The sequence below is a fragment of the Silene latifolia genome, chromosome X, assembly GCF_048544455.1.
Source record: "Silene latifolia isolate original U9 population chromosome X, ASM4854445v1, whole genome shotgun sequence".
NCBI classification, from domain to species: domain Eukaryota; kingdom Viridiplantae; phylum Streptophyta; class Magnoliopsida; order Caryophyllales; family Caryophyllaceae; genus Silene; species Silene latifolia.
The window spans coordinates 275,096,976-275,116,820 of NC_133537.1; the positions used below are offsets into that span (position 1 = coordinate 275,096,976).

Consider the following 19,845-nt stretch of genomic DNA (forward strand, 5'->3'; position numbering starts at 1 on the left):
TGCCCTTGGCCGCAGACTGAAGGAAATTTCCAGTCTTCTCCACGGCCCTGAAGGTGTATTGGCCATTTCCAAGGGATCGACACTCAAATCTGTGGGCCAGATCTGATAGCCTTATCTCAGCACCCAAATTATTGTTCAGGGCAACGGTGGATAGAAGGATTCTCCATGCATATGGAGCGATTTGAGCCGTGGGAAGAGAGTTCAGACGAATGAACTCTTGAATCATGGAGGGAAAGGGAAACTTAAGACCAAGGACAAAAGGGTATGTGTATAAACAGATCCACCCTTTGTGTATGGCGCCAGATTTCTGGCCAGGGTTAGGGATGTGAACCACCACGTCGTCACCCAGACCCAGAAATGCTTTGATTCTGGGAATATCATTCTGGGTGAGGGGAGAATCGCAAGAATGAGGTTTTTTGAGGATACCCTGAGAAGGGAAAATGTCGTCTTCAACGAGATCGACGATGGTAGATGAGGAGGAGGCTTGGCGTGTTTTGGCCATACTAAATTGAAAAAGAGGTAAAAGTGAAGTACCTGAGAGATGATGGAAGTGGGGCGGCGCTGACGGCAAAGGTAGGCGGGGAAGCGTTTAGAAGATCGGGGTTTTTTTGTGGGATTTGAGGAGTTGTGTGATGATTGATGAGAGAAGGAAGGGGGGAGACGGATGAAGAGTAAATAAAGGAGGTAGTTGGAGTTTAAATGAGGGAATCTAGGGATTGAAGAAGAGTATGCGGGAAGTCACACAACGATACATTGCAATTTCCCGCTCAATTATTAGAAAATGATTTTCGCGGGAAATTGGAGGCAGACTGTTAGGCCCAAATTCTGGATATGGACCGAGTTAGGGAGGCAAGCCTGGAAGCAGGATAATCCTGGGCAGGGCAGCAGGTGAAGAAGAATTCAGCTTGGACTGGGATGCTGGCAGGACCACGGGTGAAATAAGGAAGTCCAAATTATTACCAAACTCTGAATAAGGAAAGTCCAAGTTGTTACCAAATTCCGAAGACTTAGAGAGCAAGTAAAGAACCCTAGATGCAAGAGCTTCCCTATATAAGGGGCATAAACGCAAGGCCAAAAGATCATGAAAAATACACTCGAGAAACCCTAGTAATATAAGTATCATTGTCTTTAACCTCGTTCTTCGTTGTATTCTCCGGACAAATTATAGTGAAAATCTTGGTGGGATTCCGTCTCACCCCGCGGTTGTTTTCCATATTGGGTTTTCCGCATAACCAAAATTCCTTGTGTTCTTTATTTGTACTTGCATACAACTTATTACAGCATACAAAATATCGTCACACATAAATCGTAATATTGATTAGGCACTAAGACCACTTTAACCCTATTTGGTAGAAATTTACCAAAACAAAGGTGATGAATCGTAGTGATAGAGAATGGCTTAAGAGATGGGGATGCATGTATCCTATTGATTAAGCCTTGATCTTGTTTGCTTTTTGCCATAGATGTTTGTTTTTGAGTATTAGTCTTGTGCTAATGCCAGGGGCGTCTTAAAACTGTCGGAGACCCGGTGCGAAGAAAAAAAAAATGAGGCCCTAAAAACTTACTCGAAACTTTATAGACTCTGAACATATAATCAATCTTCCATATGCTAAACAAATAAAAATACACAGTAAACTAACTTAAATTTGATTAACAAAACCTTCAACAACATACATCATAAATAATTTAGTGAAATAAACCAAAACAATCATGAATATGTACATAATTATGAAATGCTAAAGTCAATCTAATACAACGAATTAACGAGGGGCAGATTTTGGTCGGAATCGTTAGATTAACTTAATTTTTAAGACCCAATACAACGAATTAACAAAATAATAATGAATTACAAACAAAAATTTTGTTAGAACCGTCTTATTAAGAATCTGACCCAATAGTATCATGAATTAACCAAATCATCATGAATTACAAACAAATTAAAACTAAAAATCACTCCTACCTTATTTCAGATTATAGTTTCTCCTTGGTAAACCATTTGACTTGAAATTCATGAATTTGGGAAGTTTTCTTTATGGGTTTTTCTATCCTATGCCCACTAGGCATAGGTTAAGAAACCCAAAAGGGAAATAATTAATAATGTTTTTATGGGAAATTGCAATATCCTATCAGTTTACAAGAAAAAAATCATTAATTCTTTCCTTTCTGAGTTTCTTATCCTATGCCTAGTGGGCATAGGATAGAAAAACCGTTTCTTTATAAATTGAGAGATTAGATCAATTTGAAATTGAGTAATTGTAGATTTGTGTGAAGATTTAAAGATATATAATTACAAATTAGATGATGGTTTGAATATTTGGGAATTTGGGTTGGGAAATCAAACGTTATATTGGGAATAAGGAGAAGATCAAGGCTTGTGATATCCTAAACCTTTAATTATTAGTTGCCGTGTTTGCTTTTTTTTTTCTTTTTTTTTTTTACACAGTGAAAGGTTAGGAACTTGGGCCCAAAATTTGGAGGCCCGGTTCGCTGGCCCTGGGTGGCCCTGGGCCTTAGACGCCCCTGGCTAATGCTAAATTTTGATGCAATCGTCTTGTATATATAATTGATCTTATATGATATATAATATTCACATTTCAAAAAAAAAAAAGAGTAATAATTCATTAAGTCTCTCTTAAGACAGATATAAGATAAAACGGGTCAAATATATGTCACTTGCATAGATAAAGACAAGTTTTTTACTAATATTTAGGCATTTGTTTTTGTTTTATCTATAAAAGTGGTAGCTATTTGACTCGTCTTAAGCTTAAGGCGAATAGTACCTGTTTTAATTGAAAATTTTCGGTAATAATTAGCTGGACTAAATTATCAATGAGTCAAGATACAAATAGTCGTGTATTTTAGGAACAAAGTATTATATTCACATGAGTGAAAACCTCATTTTTAAGATGGAACTTGGAAGTCCACCAACTAATAAATCGAGTTCTTACCTTCGCCTTATTTTACAAAAAGAGCTTAGTTTCTCCTAACACGCTTATCAGTATAATATCGGTTAATTTTATATCGATAATGACTGAATTTTCATGTATTATCACAACATTTAAAACTTATCCATGTTTTCTTTGTAAATTCATGTTTAACATGCCTCCATGGCTACTTAGATTTTACTCTTAGCCCCAGCATTTATTAAAAATATGGATAAGACAATTATCAATTTTCTAAAGTCCTCACAAAAATCAATGGTGAAATATACTCCCTCCTATTCAGCCTATACTTCCCCTTTTATTATAATACTCCTCACATATATTGGAGAAAGGGGAACTATAGGCTGAATAGGATTGAGTAATAAGTTTGAGAGAGGTTCCGTAAATATTGTTTTGGTAAAAAATTACCGAGTTATTGATTTAATTTGTGGGTTAAAGCGATCGATCTATGGCCTATGAACGAAATAAAATACGACGATAAATATGAGCGAAAATGCAACAAAATAAGAGAGTGACACGAGGAATTTTGGTGTCGCGGAAAACCCGATGTGGGAACAACCGCGGGGGAAGTCGGAATCCCACCAATTTGGCACTATAATCGAGACGGTATTATGTAAGTAAGGAAATACAAAGATTAATTTGCTAGCGGGATATTGTTAAATGAAGACGGGATGTCGGGTATGAGAGTGTTCGTGTGTGGAATGAGACGATCTCTAATTGTGACTTGCTTCTCTTTATATAGTTGTTGTCTTGCTAGGGTTGAGTCCACATTGTTTTCCTGCCTCTGCTCCTGGATTCCTGCGTCTGCTCCTGTAAAGTAGGGGGTAGTTGCTTGATAATAGGAGGTGGTTGACTCCTTCTTACGTGGGCTTTGTTTAACAAATATCTTATATGTGTTTGTTTACTTTGACTAATCCAATGGTCCCCACCTTTTCCAACTCACCAATCCTTTTCTTTCCTTTCCTCCAATGAAATGGTGACACCCCATCAAGGATAAAAAGTGATATTTTTATCCCCAACAATTGCCACCAAATTTCCGTCTCAATATATTTTAGGCGGGAATTTCTTCTTCAAGGCGTTAAAAACTGACGGGATTTGACAATGCTGCCGACTTCGAACTTCCCCTCAATTAATCTTCTCTTACCGTCACTTTATGTTCCTAACTCCGCATAATTGCCGCTGGGACTTTCTACCTCTGACCAAGCTTTTGCCCCCAGGTTCTGGCAAACCCACGGCTGCACTTGCTGTGGTTCTGACTCTGAGGGAGAAGAAACGTGCTAAAGATGCCTCCAAGCCAGCCGAGAAGAGAAAAAATGACCCTGCCTTTGCTTCTGGTGCCCGTGCAAAAAGGAGATTTGCCTCTGGTTCAACCAAGGAGCAAGTTCCAATTAAGGTCACTCCTCTTGCTACGAAGCCTCTTATTCCTGGATATGTTCCACCTCGTGGCTTTACCTCTGCTTCTATGCATCCCCTGCTTCTGAATCAACCCTGCTTCTGAGTCTTCTGTCTCTGCGTCCCATGCTTCTGCTTTATTTGCAGTACTGCTGCTGCTGCTTGACTTGTTGTACTGTTGTTGCTGCTTCTTGACTTCTCACCCTCTTCCAGGATCTGCTAAGCCTAAGGCTACTTTGGAAATGATTCTGACTCAGAGGAGGAAAAGGGCCTCAGGCCGCTCCCGAGCTGCGAGAGAAAAGAAAGGCATATTCAGTTGCATCCGGATCCGGCGCGAAAAAGAGGGTTCTTCTTTGCTTCGGCCAGAGTCTACTTCTATTGAGATTACTTCACTTGCAACCATGCCCCAATCTGTGGGCCTGCTCCACCATTTGGGTGTGTTTCTACTTCTGGAAATGCTTCTGTTTCTTGATATACTCCAGTACCTTGTTCTCCTGCTGTTTGGAGTATCTTCTTCAGTTTGGAGTATTTTCTTCACTTCTGGTGCTGCACAACACTTCTGCTTCCTGCTTAGGTTTTAGTATCGCTGGCTCCATCACATGGACAATTGGTATTGTGAAGATGGCTCCTGCTTTGAAGGTTGCCCCCAGGGTGGCTAGCACATCTGCTTCTGCATTCTGGTGATTTGTTTGATGTTGAATGTGGCAAATCTGAGGGTCAACTCCTTTGATATATCTAGGTATGCCATCATCCTGGAGTCCCTGGCTTCATAAGAGTCATTTACATGGTTAACTATGAGTTGAAAATCACTGCAAACCTGGAGGTGTCTGATTTTCAGATCCGGAGCTAGCTTCAGACCCAGGATCAAGGCCTCATATTCTGCTTCGTTGTTTGTGACCTTGAATTCACATCGTGCAGCCTGGACTATGAGATCTCCCTGGGGTGATTTGAGGACCAATCCTACTCCTGCTCCTCTATCCACTCAAATCTTTGAGTCTTCCTTATGAGGTAGGTCTGCGTCATCCTTTCCTTCTGTGCTTCCAGACACCTTATTCTCGCTTCTGCTGTAGGGTCCTGGTCTTTCGCTCCTCTTCTCCACTGGAGCTTTTCTGGATACTGGATCCGAATCATAAATGCCTCTGATGGGCGCATAGTCTTCCTCCTGCCTTATGACAGCAATTGCTTTCGACTGTACTTCCTCAAAGGTGGTGCAAGGGTGTTTCGTCAGGTCCTTGTAAAGATCTGAATCCTGGTGCAGTCCTCGGCGGAAGGCATGTATAGCAGTTGCTATATCACATCTCGGGATAGCCACCTTCTCTTTGTTGAACCTGTTCAAGTAATCACGGGTGGACTTCTCGAACCCTTGTACTATTCGGTAAAGGTCACTGGTCTGCTTCTCCGACTTATTGCTGCTGGCAAACTGCTAGTTGAAGGCATTGACTAGGTCGGCGAAGTTAGATATGCTCTTGTTGGGCAGGCCGACGAACCACTGCAGAGCTGCTCCAGATAAGGTTGACCTGAATCCTTTACACATACAAGCTTCCTTTAAGTATCCAGTTGCGGTTATCACCATCATTTTCTGCTTGTAGTGGTTGATATGATCGAGTGGGTCTGTGGTTCCGTCGTAGAGCGTCATGGATGGCGGCACACATCCCTTAGGGACACCGACTAGGGCTATGTCGTCCACGAAAGGTGAGTCTGCGTAGCTGTCTCGAGCTGCTTTCTCCAACGGACGGGCTACGCCTGGTATCCTGTATATCAGCTCCCTCAGCTCCTGGTACTGCTGCTCCAGCGAGTTACCTGCTCCTACAAGAGGGATAGAAACAGGCGCAAAGGAACCAGCAGGTGTACCTCCTAGCCAGGGCACTCCAGAAAATTGGCCTGGTGCTGGATAAATGGTTACTGGTGTTGCACTGATTATGGATCCAGGCTGCCATCCTAGTGTCTGCTGCAGTCCTCCGATCCAGGCTCCACTGGTGAACTGGCTGCAGGATAGAGCTGATGCGTTGATGACAGGTCCAAATTGCCATCCTGACGTCAGGTGTGCGGGGGTACCTGTAAAAGGCGGAAGGTCAGATCCTGACGGGGTGCTAAACAAAGCATTACCTGATGTCTGCTGCAGGCTGGACGAGTTATCAAATGATAGGCATCCCAATCCTCAGGGCTCAATTGGTTCGTTGGGTGCTACTCCTGCAAGGTCCAGTCTGGTGACTAGTTCTGACGGAATCGATCGACTCGATCCTCCACCGCTGGTTCTGGTCGGAGCCTCTGGTGCTGATGTTGGCTTGGTCGGGACTACTGTCACGATCTGTACAATCAGGTTCTGGTTGTCCTTCCTCAGATTCTCAACGGCCTGACGCAGAGTGTTCATCCCGTGAATCATCACCTGCATCGGAGCAAGCGCTGGTGATCCTCTAATTCTGAGAACTTTTGCACCTGATCCCTCCTGGGTCGGGCTTCTGGATGCAGTTTCACCTCTACTGGGGCTGCTTTCCCTGATGGATCTGGGCTGGCTGAGCGCGCCTGCTTCCTTGGGTACCTGCGGCGGTTTCAGAGGTAGAGGCAGAAGCATGGTTCTGGGTGACATGCTGACGGAAACCATCTGATTTGGATCTTTGGAGGAGCGCTCACCGATCCATGAGACACGGAGAAGGTCTGCTCGGAGGAAAGGGCCGACATGCTCGGGTTCTTGGATGGATTCAGCTAGTTAGGACATGGTGACGGCTGGTTCGGTCTTGCGAGATTTGGCTATAGAAAATGATCACTAGGCCCCATGGTGGGCGCCAAACTGTTTTGGTAAAAAATTACCGAGTTATTGATTTAATTTGTGGGTTAAAGCGATCGATCTATGGCCTATGAACGAAATAAAATACGACGATAAAGATGAGCGAAAATGCAACAAAATAAGAGAGTGACACGAAGAATTTTGGTGACGCGGAAAACCCGATGTGGGAAGAACCGCGGGGGAGTCGGAATCCCATCAATTTGGCACTATAATCGAGACGGTATTATGTAAGTAAGGAAATACAAGGATTAATTTGCTAGCGGGATATTGCTAAATGAAGACGGGATGTCGGGTATGAGAGTGTTCGTGTGTGGAATGAGATGATCTCTAATTGTGACTTGCTTCTCTTTATATAGTTGTTGTCTTGCTAGGGTTGAGTCCACATTGTTTTCCTGCCTCTGCTCCTGGATTCCTGCGTCTGCTCCTGTAAAGTAGGGGGTAGTTGCTTGATAATAGGAGGTGGTTGGTTGACTCCTTCTTACGTGGGCTTTGTTTAACAAATATCTTATATGTGTTTGTTTACTTTGATTAATTCAATGGTCCCCACCTTTTCCAACTCACCAATCCTTTTCTTTCCTTTCCTCCAATGAAATGGTGACACCCCATCAAGGATAAAAGTGATATTTTTATCCCCAACAAATATACAAATAAATCATCAGAAATATCAAATATTTTTCTTATGACCTCCAATTAAATATATAAATTATCTACGTTTGATTAATATATTTCTCACAAAAGAAGAAAAAAAACATAAAGAATCTACTAAATGAGGAGAGTATCCTAGACTTGGCAAAACAAACATGAATTTAAAAAACTGAATAGAGGTATATGTCTGAGTATATATATCCTATCAAAATCTCAAAGTGATTAATGTGAATATTGAAACCTAATTTATCCTGAAGCTAATAATAATAATTAAATTGGACTCGCCTTACTTGATACCCAAACCTATATGAATCTGATTAATTTCAACTTGAACTGAATTGGGACCTAATTAAATGAGGCTCAATTTCTCATAAATACGCTTCCACCTAGAGCTGGCCATCAGCACGGGCTGACCCGGCCCGCCCTGACCCGTTATTTTATGCAACTTGGCATGGCCTGGCCCGACCCGGCCTTAGCCCGCCGTTAACCCCGGCCTGGCCTTGTCCCGCCATTTTAGCAAAAATAAAAAATAGAATAAATAAATTGGTAAGGCTCATCAGCCCGGCCCGCCCCGGGTCCTGGCCCGGGTCAAGCATTTCCCAGCCCGGCCCAGCCAAGCCAAGCCCGCCCCTTCCCCCTGGCCTGGCCCGAGTCTGACTTGAAGAGCCCGACCCATCTCCTGGCCAGCCCGGCCCGGCCCTAAGCCGGCCCGAGTACAGGTCTACTTTCACCACATGAATTGGTCTGACTGTACTAATTCTTCGTTTGGTAAATATTTATATAAAATATTAAAAATATTATATTTACGATTAAAAATAACAAAAATGTGAGCAGGTTCTTTTGCATCCAATCTAACGACATTTTAACCTTAATCTTACCTTATTTGACTTGGACCCAAGTGGCATTTGCATCGACCTATGTAGCACATACCGATTAAGTGGTTGACTGAAATGCCCTTGAACTAGATCACGCTTAAATCTAAAGTTTAAATGAATGAAACGGGTCTAGTTAACTAAGTGAACCCCGGATTGAATGACAGGTTCATTAGGATTGTGCACCAATTCAAGATCGGAACAGATTAAACCGAAACGCTAAAATATATTGAATGGGAGACCAGATATGTATGTGAAACATTATGTATTGGACAAAACCGGTAAAATTCTGGTTAAAAACTGGCCCGAACTCGTAAAACCAAGATATCAGCGCTCATCCATTGTCATTGAAACATAGACTTCATAACTTGTGATTAATAACCAATTGTTAGTTGGTGCAGTGGTAGCATGGGGCTGCGCTTGGTAGGGAGGTCTGCGGATCGATCCCCCACAACTGCGATTGGGAGGAGTTTAAATACCGTAATCCTTGGACACGCCCCGAAATCCGGATTAGTCGGCCCAATGTGGTTCGGATTACCGGATGGTTTAGACCAAAAAAAAAAAATAACTTGTGATTAATGTTTTACAATTTTGTATCAGGTACGAGAATGAAAATGAAGGAAAATGTAATTGAAGCATGACAATGACAAATTATGCATATCTAAACAAAATTTCACAATTAAGGGTAGAAAAAAATGAACCACTCCAATAGCGATTCTTTCGACTTGCTTCGCCAAAACCCGAAGTTAGACCGTAATATAATTTGAAAACTGAAATTCTTACAACAATTGGACCGGTGACCGAACTGAAATTTCTTATTTTCGATTTTAATTTTTAGATTGAAGTCTCTTCCATATGGGCCACTAAATAGTTTTAACGTTTCCTATGTCCAAAATGACTTTGTGAGAATGAAATTAAATCTTCACAAGTATAAACCATGTTTTTTGTTCTCTTTCTAAAACGAGGTTTAAAAACAAAGAAATTATTAATGAAATGATAAGGTTATCTGTTAAGAATAAATAACCAACTTATTTATTCTTCCTTTATTCTATCCTATTTTCTAGTTTCATTATCTGTTAGTTGAGTCAATTGTATATCCTAGTTTCTAGGTTCTGTTAGCATACTTGTAGCTATTAGTTAGATTGCTTTCATACCTTCCTTTACTATATATACATGTAACATGTAACCTAATATTATTAACTTCAATATACAAAACTCTTCTATACTTTACATGGTATCAAGAGACCTACGATCCTCACGATCATAAAACGCAAATCCCGACCCTTGCTCCGTGTACTCATCTGAGTCAACTCTTCCTTCTCACTCGTCCTCCTTTTTTTTGCAAATGGCCAATCACCACCTTCAGCTTGCCAATGCCGCTCAACCAAACTCGCCCCTTACCCTTGTCACGCTCTCCAATTGTATCCAACTCAAGGATACGATGACCTTTCGTCAATGGTGTTTTCAAGTGCGCGCCATTATGAATGGTCTTCAGCTATTCTCTTATCTTGACGATACCAATCCCGAACCACCAAAGACTATAACCGTCGCACCAACCCCTCCCGCAACCGAAAATACCACTGAACCCAATCCCGCTCACTCAACTTGGTACCGTCAGGACCAACTCATCCTTGGTGCTCTCACGGGCACTTTATCTTCCCCGATCGCTGGTCTTATTGTCAATGACAATACGTCCCACGAAGCTTGGTCCACACTGACTCAGACCTTTGCTAATTCGTCCCGTGGTCATCGCCTCCAAATTAAAGATCGTCTTGACAATATTTCTCACACTGAAAACATGAGTGTAACCGACTATATGACCTCCATCAAGGCGTGCACCGATAATCTTGCACAACTTGAACATCCCATGGATATCGATGATATCACGAACAAAATCCTTAATGGTCTCGATCAAGACAAATATCATTCCGTCATTGAGGCGATTCGTGCTATAGATACCCCGATATCCTTTGAAGCTCTCCACGAAAAACTTATTCAACACGAACTTCGTGTCAAAAATACCCAAACTCCCACTGCCAACACCAACTTTCAACCCTCTGCTCATGTCGCCTCTCACAATCGGCACTCCTACAATCAAAACCGTCCCTCTTACTCGTATCGAAACCAGCCTATACCAACAACAATTATCAACATCAAACTCGCACCCCTAATCAAACATCGAACCAAACCCAGTCCTATCCCAAACCCTATCGTGGTAGTTGCCATTTTTGTGATGAAGTTGGGCATGTTGCTTCGGCCTGTCCTCTTCTCCAAAAGCTCTACCCGAATGTCGTTTTTCCCACCCGCCAAAACAGAGGACCCCGTCCTCAAGCTAACACTGCCACTCAATCGTCCACCATGCCTCCTCGCTCTTGGGTGGTTGATTGTGGGGCCTCTCACCACATCACCGATGACCTAAACACGCTATCCATTCATAACTCGTATGAAGGTCCGGATGATCTTCTAATTGGTGATGGCTCGCCTCTCACAATCACCCACACCGGTTCCTTTTCTAATCCCTCTTCATCGCACTCTCTTTTATTTTCTAATGTCTTAGTTGTTCCGAAAATTTCTCACAAATTATTTTCCGTCTCGCAATTTTGTCGTGATAATAATGCGTTTCTAAATTCTTACCCGATTCCTTTTCTTTCCATGATGTTCAGACGGGTGCTCCTCTCCTCCACGGCCACCTCATTGACGGCATGTACCACTGGACTCCATCTCCGCCTCCGACAATTCTTCATGGCATCATCGTTTAGGGCATCCTTCCAATAAGATTATGCATATTTTAAATTCTAGGTTTAATTTACGTTTTTCTACTACTTCCGACCCCTGTATCTCATGTCATCTTAATAAAAGTCATAAACTCCCCTTTTCTGTTTCTATTTTGCAATCATCTGCTCCCCTCGATTTAATATTCTCCGACTTATGGATATCCCCCGTCACTTCCTACGACTCATTCAAATATTATCACTACTACAAATCCAGGCAACTACAACGCCCCTTTAACAACGAATATTCACGAAAATCACAATAAACGTTGTAGAATGCATGACGCGAATTTTACTAAAATCAATTACAACGGGTATGGTTATAAAAACCGTTGTTATTAGTTTTAACAACGGGTCACACATGAACAACCGTTGTTAATAATTTGGCGCAAAATTGGCGCAAAGTTAGTGAAAAGTAATAACAACGGTTATTTTTGAAACCCGTTGTTAAAACTTATTTAACAACGGGTGTTTTCTACAACCGTTGTTAAAACATATTTCACAACGGTTGTTGTTTAATAACCGTTGTCAATACCTTCCATACTATAAACCACACAAACACAAGTCTGCTGCAGCCACAAAACACAAACCTTAATACACAAACACAAACCCAAAGAAGCAGACCAAACACAAACACAAAACACACACTTTCTCATCGTCTCTTTTTCTCTTTCTCATCGTCGCTTTATCTTCTCGCCGTCACTGTTGATTTCATCGTCTCTTTACGTACGTTCGTAATTATCGGGTTTGTTTCATCGTCATTATTTTATTGTTCTAATTATTTCATTTCAATGTATGTGTTTTTATCGACCATTAGGTTCCGTTCAAAGATCTGCTAATTATTTCATTTCCATGTATGTGTTTCTAATTATTTCATTTCCATCTTCTTTGGCGTCCTTCAGTACGGATCGAGCATGTTTTAGCAGTTAGGGTTTGGAGAATATATTGAGATAATGGAAATGCATGTTAGTTGAGATAATGCAATGTATTTATACTAATGTGTGGGTTGAGTTGTTTTTTAATTAATATATATGTTAGGAAGTTGTGCCATATATGTTAGGAAGTTGTGCCATATCGATCTTGATGATGATGATAGATCTATGGAGTTGAAAAAATGGAAGCAAATCAAACAAGCATAACTCAACACTTTCAAAATGATCATTTCATTTAATTTTAAACCAAATACATTACAGCAATTATCAGAAATCAAAAGATGTATAATAAGCCGGAACAACCCCGGTTAAGCGTAAAAAACGCTTCTCAACCTGCCACCAATCACGCCACTCGGTATCTTGCTAACTTCCGGGTCATTGGCTTCATATTTTGCAATAACAGATTGAATATATGCAAGGACACGACTTGCATGTGGAGATAAGGTTGGAAGAGTACAACTCAACATATCTCTGGCTGCAGCCAAGTTGCGAGTATCAGGCCGACGAGGGTATGAAGATGATGATGATGATGAGGCTTTGTTGACAAGCCGGACTGCTTCACGCCTCTTAATCCAATAATTCCGTTGATGTTCAAGGGATGCTTTGATTAATGGGTGTTGATCGGCGGGAAGCCCGGCGAGAACCTTCCCATCATCTTCAATCGTTTGTGTAAGCCATTCTTCGTTGTTGATAAAATTAGGGTTCATTGCCATGTTGTTTCAATTAATGAATGTTAGTAAAGGATGCTTTAATATGTTAGTAAAGGATGCTTTAATATTTATAGCTAGTAATATTTAATTTTTTTTTTTTTTTTTTTTTTTTAAGAACAAACAACAACGGTTATTTATAAATAACCCGTTGTTATAACTTTCCCCCCAAAATTGAGTCACACTTTCCACAACGGGTTTTTATACTTAAAACCGTTGTTAATATTTTTAACAACGGTTTCCTTAAAAAAACCAACCGTTGTTAAAACCTTTTACAACGGACGCTTTAACAACGTCCGCTTTTTTATATAACAACGGTTTTTGACCGTTGTTATAGGTTGTATCTGTAGTAGTGTATGTCATATTCGTGGACCATTTTACACACTATATTTGGTTGTACCCGCTAAAGCAAAAATCCGACACAACACCCACCTTTATTAAATTCCGAGCTATTATTGAGAAGTATTTTAATAAACCGATCCGTCAATTTTATTCCGATAATGGTGGAGAATTCATCAAACTCACTAAACATCGTCATACTAATGGCATAAATTTTCTCACCTCTCCTCCCCATACCCCGGAACATAATGGCTTTTCCGAAAAACGTCACCGTCACATTGTTGAAACGGGTCTCTCACTTCTCTCCCATGCTCGCCTTCCGACTACACTTTGGCTTTACGCCTTTTCCACATCTGTGTATTTAATAAATAGATTACTTACACCCACTTTACAGCATCAATCTCCCTATTCTATCTTATTTAAATTCGAACCAAACATCCATAAATTACATAGCTTCGGCTGCTTATGCTTCCCTTGGCTCCGGTCGTATACCCGTCACAAACTCGAACCCCGATCAATCCAATGCGTCTTTCTAGGATATTCTACAACCCAAAGTGCCTATTTGTGTCTCGACCCGCTTACGTCTCGAGTCTACACATCTCGGCATGTCCGCTTCCTTGATGAACAATTTCCATATTCTGACTTACTTAAAATCTTCATGATCCTCAACTCATTCAACCTTCTTACTGGTACTCTTTTTCTATCCTTGTACTCCCCACCTCACCAAACTCTTCCTCTGTTTCCCCTGTCTCCCCCGCTACCTCGTCCCCGACAACAACCCATGTTGACCCCCCACCCGAGTCACCTCAAACCCGACCCTCCTCTGCCGCCAATTCTCCCTCACCCGACCAACGACGAAACCAATCCACCACAACTGTCACAAATTCCCAGCCCACCTCGATTCCTTCTGCCTCCTCTTCCTATCACAACACTCGACTTTCAAACAATATCTGAAAACCGAACCCGAAATATGCTCAACTGTCCTATATTCCCTCTGCCTATGTTACTCCTGTTGGAATATGTGTCCTCCGACAATAATGCAATCACAACTGTCGATCATGATGATCACATGTTTAAGTCTCATTTTAAGAATACAATTGAGAAGTATTTTTACTGTCAACTGGTCCACACATATCGGTAATAATTGGCTGACTAGGGTTTGACATTACTGTCGTGCGACGGTGGTGATCAGTTGATCCCCTTAGGTCATACCTAAAGGGTAACACTCTTAATTGATTATTTAATTGATCGTATGACGATACGGGTTAATTACCAACTTACGAAATAGTCCCAGAACTTTATTAACCAAAAACGAGACTTGGATAAAGGTTCTAACTCGCAAAATGATAGAGTTAATGCTTAATAAAAAAAATGACAAACAATCATAATCATAAACCACTTGTAATACTTCTCCTTGCGTACATAGCCAACTTAATTTCCATTCAAGCTTCATGAACCTGGAAGTATATAGAAAATTAACAAGTTATCAAATATGTTATTCTGACCATATTAAAGATATAAAAATATAACAATTTGGAATGTTATTAGTTGTCCAACCTTTAATTTATTTGCCAGCTGCTTCTACTATCTCAAAATGCGAAGGATCTCTACTTGTTGAGGTAGAACCCTTCCCTTTTTTGATTTTACCTTACTTCTTTTACGAGTTTTGATGCATGGTTCACTAACCAACGGGTCTTCCAAAGTCAAAATCTGATGTATTTTTTTCTTCAACTCCACCTTCTAGTAATTTGGCCATAGTTTGTACATGTCATACAATTTATCAAGCATCTCCTTCATCTCGATTTCATTGTCACAAGTCTCAATCCCTTCGCTAGAGTAAGTGAAAGACTTTGAATCAATCCTCCATTGACTGTGTATGACTTGTAGAGGTAAGACTCCATTTTGCCAGTCACTCATCATATGCCCACAAGGTAGTCCCATTGTTGCGGAGAAGTTTAAGACATGACATGACTTTTAAAGTTCCCAAACTAGACATTTCATATTGCTTATGCAACTTTTTCAACGCAAATGTGGACACTTTGTAAATCAAATCCTTAAAATAAGGAATATTACACTTGTGGCGGACTCTAATCTTTTCACTTTCCAATAGTGTTTTGATTTCATGGAACTCGTTCTCGATAGCAAGGCAGATTTTATTTTTAACACGGTGAAGATTACCATTGGAAACTTGTAAGTATTTTTTAAGTTTAGCATGTGCACCTTCTACTCTTGATGATGCTCGGTTCCCAAAATGCATATGATTTTCTGTCCACGCACTAACAAATTTCTTCTTTTCAGGAATCCAAGTTTTCTCAATATATGTTATGGCTTCTTTTTTTTCTCGATATAAAAGTTGTAAAAATAACCAACTCTCTTCAAAAGCTTCTTCTGTCTCTGCATATATAATTGCATTCCACATAGATATAAACACGTCCCAATCTTCTTCATCTTTGAAGTAACCTTTAAGGTTAGCAACCACATTTTTTTGGATGTGCCAAACACATAAGAGATGAGTAGTTCTAGGAAATACAACCCCAATGGCATCTATCAAAGCTAATTGCCGATCGGTAACAATAACCGATGGATGAGAGTTTGGTCCCAGAACTCGGGCAAACACTTGCAGAGCCCATATATAATCCTCTGTTTTCTCATTTCTTAAGAAAGCAAATCCGGCATAAAAAGACTTGTTAAAGCTTGAAATCCCAATAATATCAAGAAGTGGCATACCATACTTATTGGTCTTGTAGGTGCAGTCCATCACAAAAGTAGTGGTATAAGTTCTAGCTAGAGTAATTGATTTTGTGTGAGCGAAAAACACGTGAGTTAGGTGACCCGATTTGTCTTTTAAATAATCAAATGTGAAGTCCCCCTTTTCAAACTCTTCAAAAAGTGCTTGGACTAATGTACGACCACCCAAATTCTGTTTCTCAAGTTTAGCCTTCATATTGTATATAGTTCTAGATACAGCTTGAAGATTTGGGTTCTTTTCCCGTAATGATGTAAGAATTTGTCGCGGTTCAATTCCAGCCATTGACATCTTTTCTACATCTCTAATTTCTTCTTGAGTTAAACATCTAGATGAAGGATGTCCAGACATACATTCAGATGGGTCGTGATTATGTGTATTATTTTTCAATTCTAATACCCATAATCCTTCATTTGATCTCTTTCCTCTTACTTCAAAAGGACAATTTATAAGTCTTGAACTCGATGCCTTTTTTCTAGCATCAATTGGTATGTTTCGTCTATTACGATAAACACCCCCCCTATCACAACCAAGTACAACATATTTATCTTTTCTAGAGTCTTTGATAGATAATGCATACCCTTTTGACGCATAATATCTTCTAGCATGCTGAACAAGTTGGTCACGAGCTTCAAACTTCGTGGTAAATAGCGCATTCTGTTCCTCCATTTTCAACCTAGATAAAACGTGTACAAATCGAAGAAATCAGAATCGGTAAATAATACAACTAATAAGCCAAAAAAATAAGAGTTCGAAGTATGTTTTAAAAATAAATCATACAATAAACAATGTCATACTATAATTAATCTATGAAAAAAAGTTGTCAAATCACCTTGGTTTATCAAATAATGATAATGGATTGAATTGAATAAAAGTGTGCTGCAAGGAGGAAACTTATAATTGATTTTCGTACTTTTTTAGGGTTAGAAACAACAACTGTATTTAGGAAACAAGAAAATAATGCATTCCAAATTTTGTGGGGCCAATAATAAGAGGGTAATATTGGCAAAAAAATTTATGTACGTGGACAAATCAATTGTTAGCCTTGGCAAAATCAGCTGCCATCAAAAGTTAGTGCATTATTCATTCATATAACATCTAAAAATAGAGAGTTTTTAGTGAGATTATTACTTCTTCTTCTCCCTTCTCTTAACCGAAAATAAGAGACCAAATTCAATATTTTGGGTCAATTTTATTTAGATTAATATTGTTCTAGTATTAATAATATTAATCTTTTAAGGGGTTACTTTGGGTATTCATCTTTGGGAGAGATTCTACCCTTGAATCTTTGTTCATCCATATTAGGAGAGCTCAAGAACAAGTGAGTAGGAGAACTCATTTGTGCCCAATAATCCAAAATTTCTATTGTAAGAATGACGATTTCTTCTTCATCTTTATTCATGTTTGCATGCATAAGATCCAAATTAATTTTATGACTAAATTAAATTGAAACATATATGAATATGTCGAAATAATGAGATATATATTTCTAACAAACGGTATCATGAGCCATAGGTTGTTTGCATGCAAATCGGTTATAGTTTTTCCGAGTTATACGATTAACAAATAAATCTTATGAATTTGTGTTTATTATGATATATCACGAAATCAATTATGCATGTTAAAATTTCTGATCCTAAAATGTATTTAGGATATTTTTGTTAATTTATGGATTTTTATTGTTCATTTTATATAATAATGGCATTAAAATGTGATTTTATGATAAAAGTGTCATTTTTGGACTAAAATTAGCTAAACTTCGTTTTTTCCAGTGATTTTTGGATATGTTTTCAGATATATTATATTCTGATGACCTGTAATATATATATATATATATATATATATATATATATATATATATATATATATATATATAACTGGGTTGAAACGTTGTGGATGCGCCACGTGTCAACCCAACCTTAAATACACGTATTAATTACAGTTGAAATTAAATACAAACATAATAAATGTTGTATAAATCTCAACAAAATATTAATTATAGTTTAATAAATTTTATTATAAAATTATATTAAATAATTACGGTGATTTGATTCTAAATTTACTAAAAAGTTATTTTGATACAAATTCTAAAATGTAAATAATTACGTTGATTGTGAAAAATGCTTTCAATTGAGTATAATTTTCATTATATTTATTGAAATATTTATTTTGATATGTAGAGATGATTAAAGTGAGTGTCTCACAATGTTTTACATTTACGTAAAAAAATATTTTGAGAAAGTTACAAAACTTAGACTATTTAATCCATTAAGAAAATATATTTGGAAGAGTCATTGTTTATATTAAAAATACAACTTTAAAAAAACTACTAAGAGATAAGTTTTTATAGTCTGGGAATGAAAAAGTTATATTGGACAAATTGAATACATATGAGATTTTGATAGGTTTCAATAGTGTGATAATGAGTATGTGTACGAGTGTATGTACATAGTATCGCGAGTGCATTTGAATAATCAAAACAAAAGTAATGATTATTAAGTGATATAGTATTATTCGCATTTTGAGGCGTGCGTTCACCCATGGACGGTTCGAAAGGATGATTCATGTCAGCCGACCCCAAATCATTTTGGGATTAGGGCTCTGATGTTGTTGTTGTATAGTATTATAAACGACATGGAAAAGTAGAAAACATGTTACATTTTTTCTTTAATATCTTTAATTAAATATGTATAAGTCAAATATAAAATATTGATTATGACTAACCAAATACTCCGTATTACTTTTAGTTAAATATTTTATATATTATCTTTTAATACTTTGAAGTTAAACATCAAAAAATAATATTTGTGAAAGTTCAACCTATTATATTTACATGTAATAAACTCTTAAACATCATTATATATAATTGTTTAAAAAAATAAAAGGTGCAAATTTCTCATAAATATATTTGACACATATCACATGCAAGACACAATCAAAATATTTGAATAAGTTGAGTTTGAACTCTATATGCATGTCTGATAGATAAATGTCACATGTTATACATAAAAAATTTAAATTACATAAAATTATGTTCACATCATTTTGAATAAATATTATCTGATTTGAGACATAAAGTATCGCGAAATGATATAATTTGAGAACCTATTGTTGATTGTTGTACTATTTGAATAAATTTTATTTTGATTAGTATGATATTTCACCAGTCACAAATTTATTTATAAAACGTTGATCATGCATAATTAATTATCACTTATTAGTTTTAATTAAAAATCTTATGTATTTTATTTTAAAACATTGAAGTTAAACCTAAAAATATTAAATTTGAGAAAAAAATTATTTATAAGAGAAAATATTGAAGGTCATATATGAATTATATAATTTTTCTTCAATTATGATCATAAAATATTAAAACAAACCGCGCAAAGCGCAGGATACTACCTAGTTTTTCATAATTTTATGAGTTCTTATGCTCGAAATATGGATTTTTCATGATAAAATCGAATTTAAATAATAAAATAGGTTAATATGAGTAATATTTCGAATCTGGTCATAGAAATTTAGTATGTTATCACATGCAATTTTACAAGATGTGTGTAAAATAATTGGCTATAATGAAGTCTTTATGCATGATTTATGAATTTTTGATGAAAAATAACATAAATAGTGACTTTAATTAGTGAAAAATTGCTAAAACATACTTCATGACTAAAGGAAAAACGTCACATGTTTCATTTTATCATATATTTCAGA

The 19,845-nt window shown here is 38.2% G+C and overlaps 1 protein-coding gene across 1 annotated transcript; it reads right to left on the bottom strand.

Moving 5' to 3' along the window:
• Positions 1–15,294: 15,294 nt before the first annotated feature.
• Positions 15,295–16,800, bottom strand: LOC141620138 (protein FAR-RED IMPAIRED RESPONSE 1-like). Its single transcript, XM_074437084.1, has one exon. It carries the CDS (start codon positions 16,798–16,800, stop codon positions 15,295–15,297), a length of 1,506 nt encoding a protein of 501 aa, XP_074293185.1.
• Positions 16,801–19,845: the final 3,045 nt, after the last annotated feature.

What these genes read in the sequence shown, in the direction of transcription:
- LOC141620138 (XM_074437084.1), bottom strand. Translation starts at nt 16,800, where the DNA reads ATGGAGGAACAGAATGCGCTATTTACCACGAAGTTTGAAGCTCGTGAC.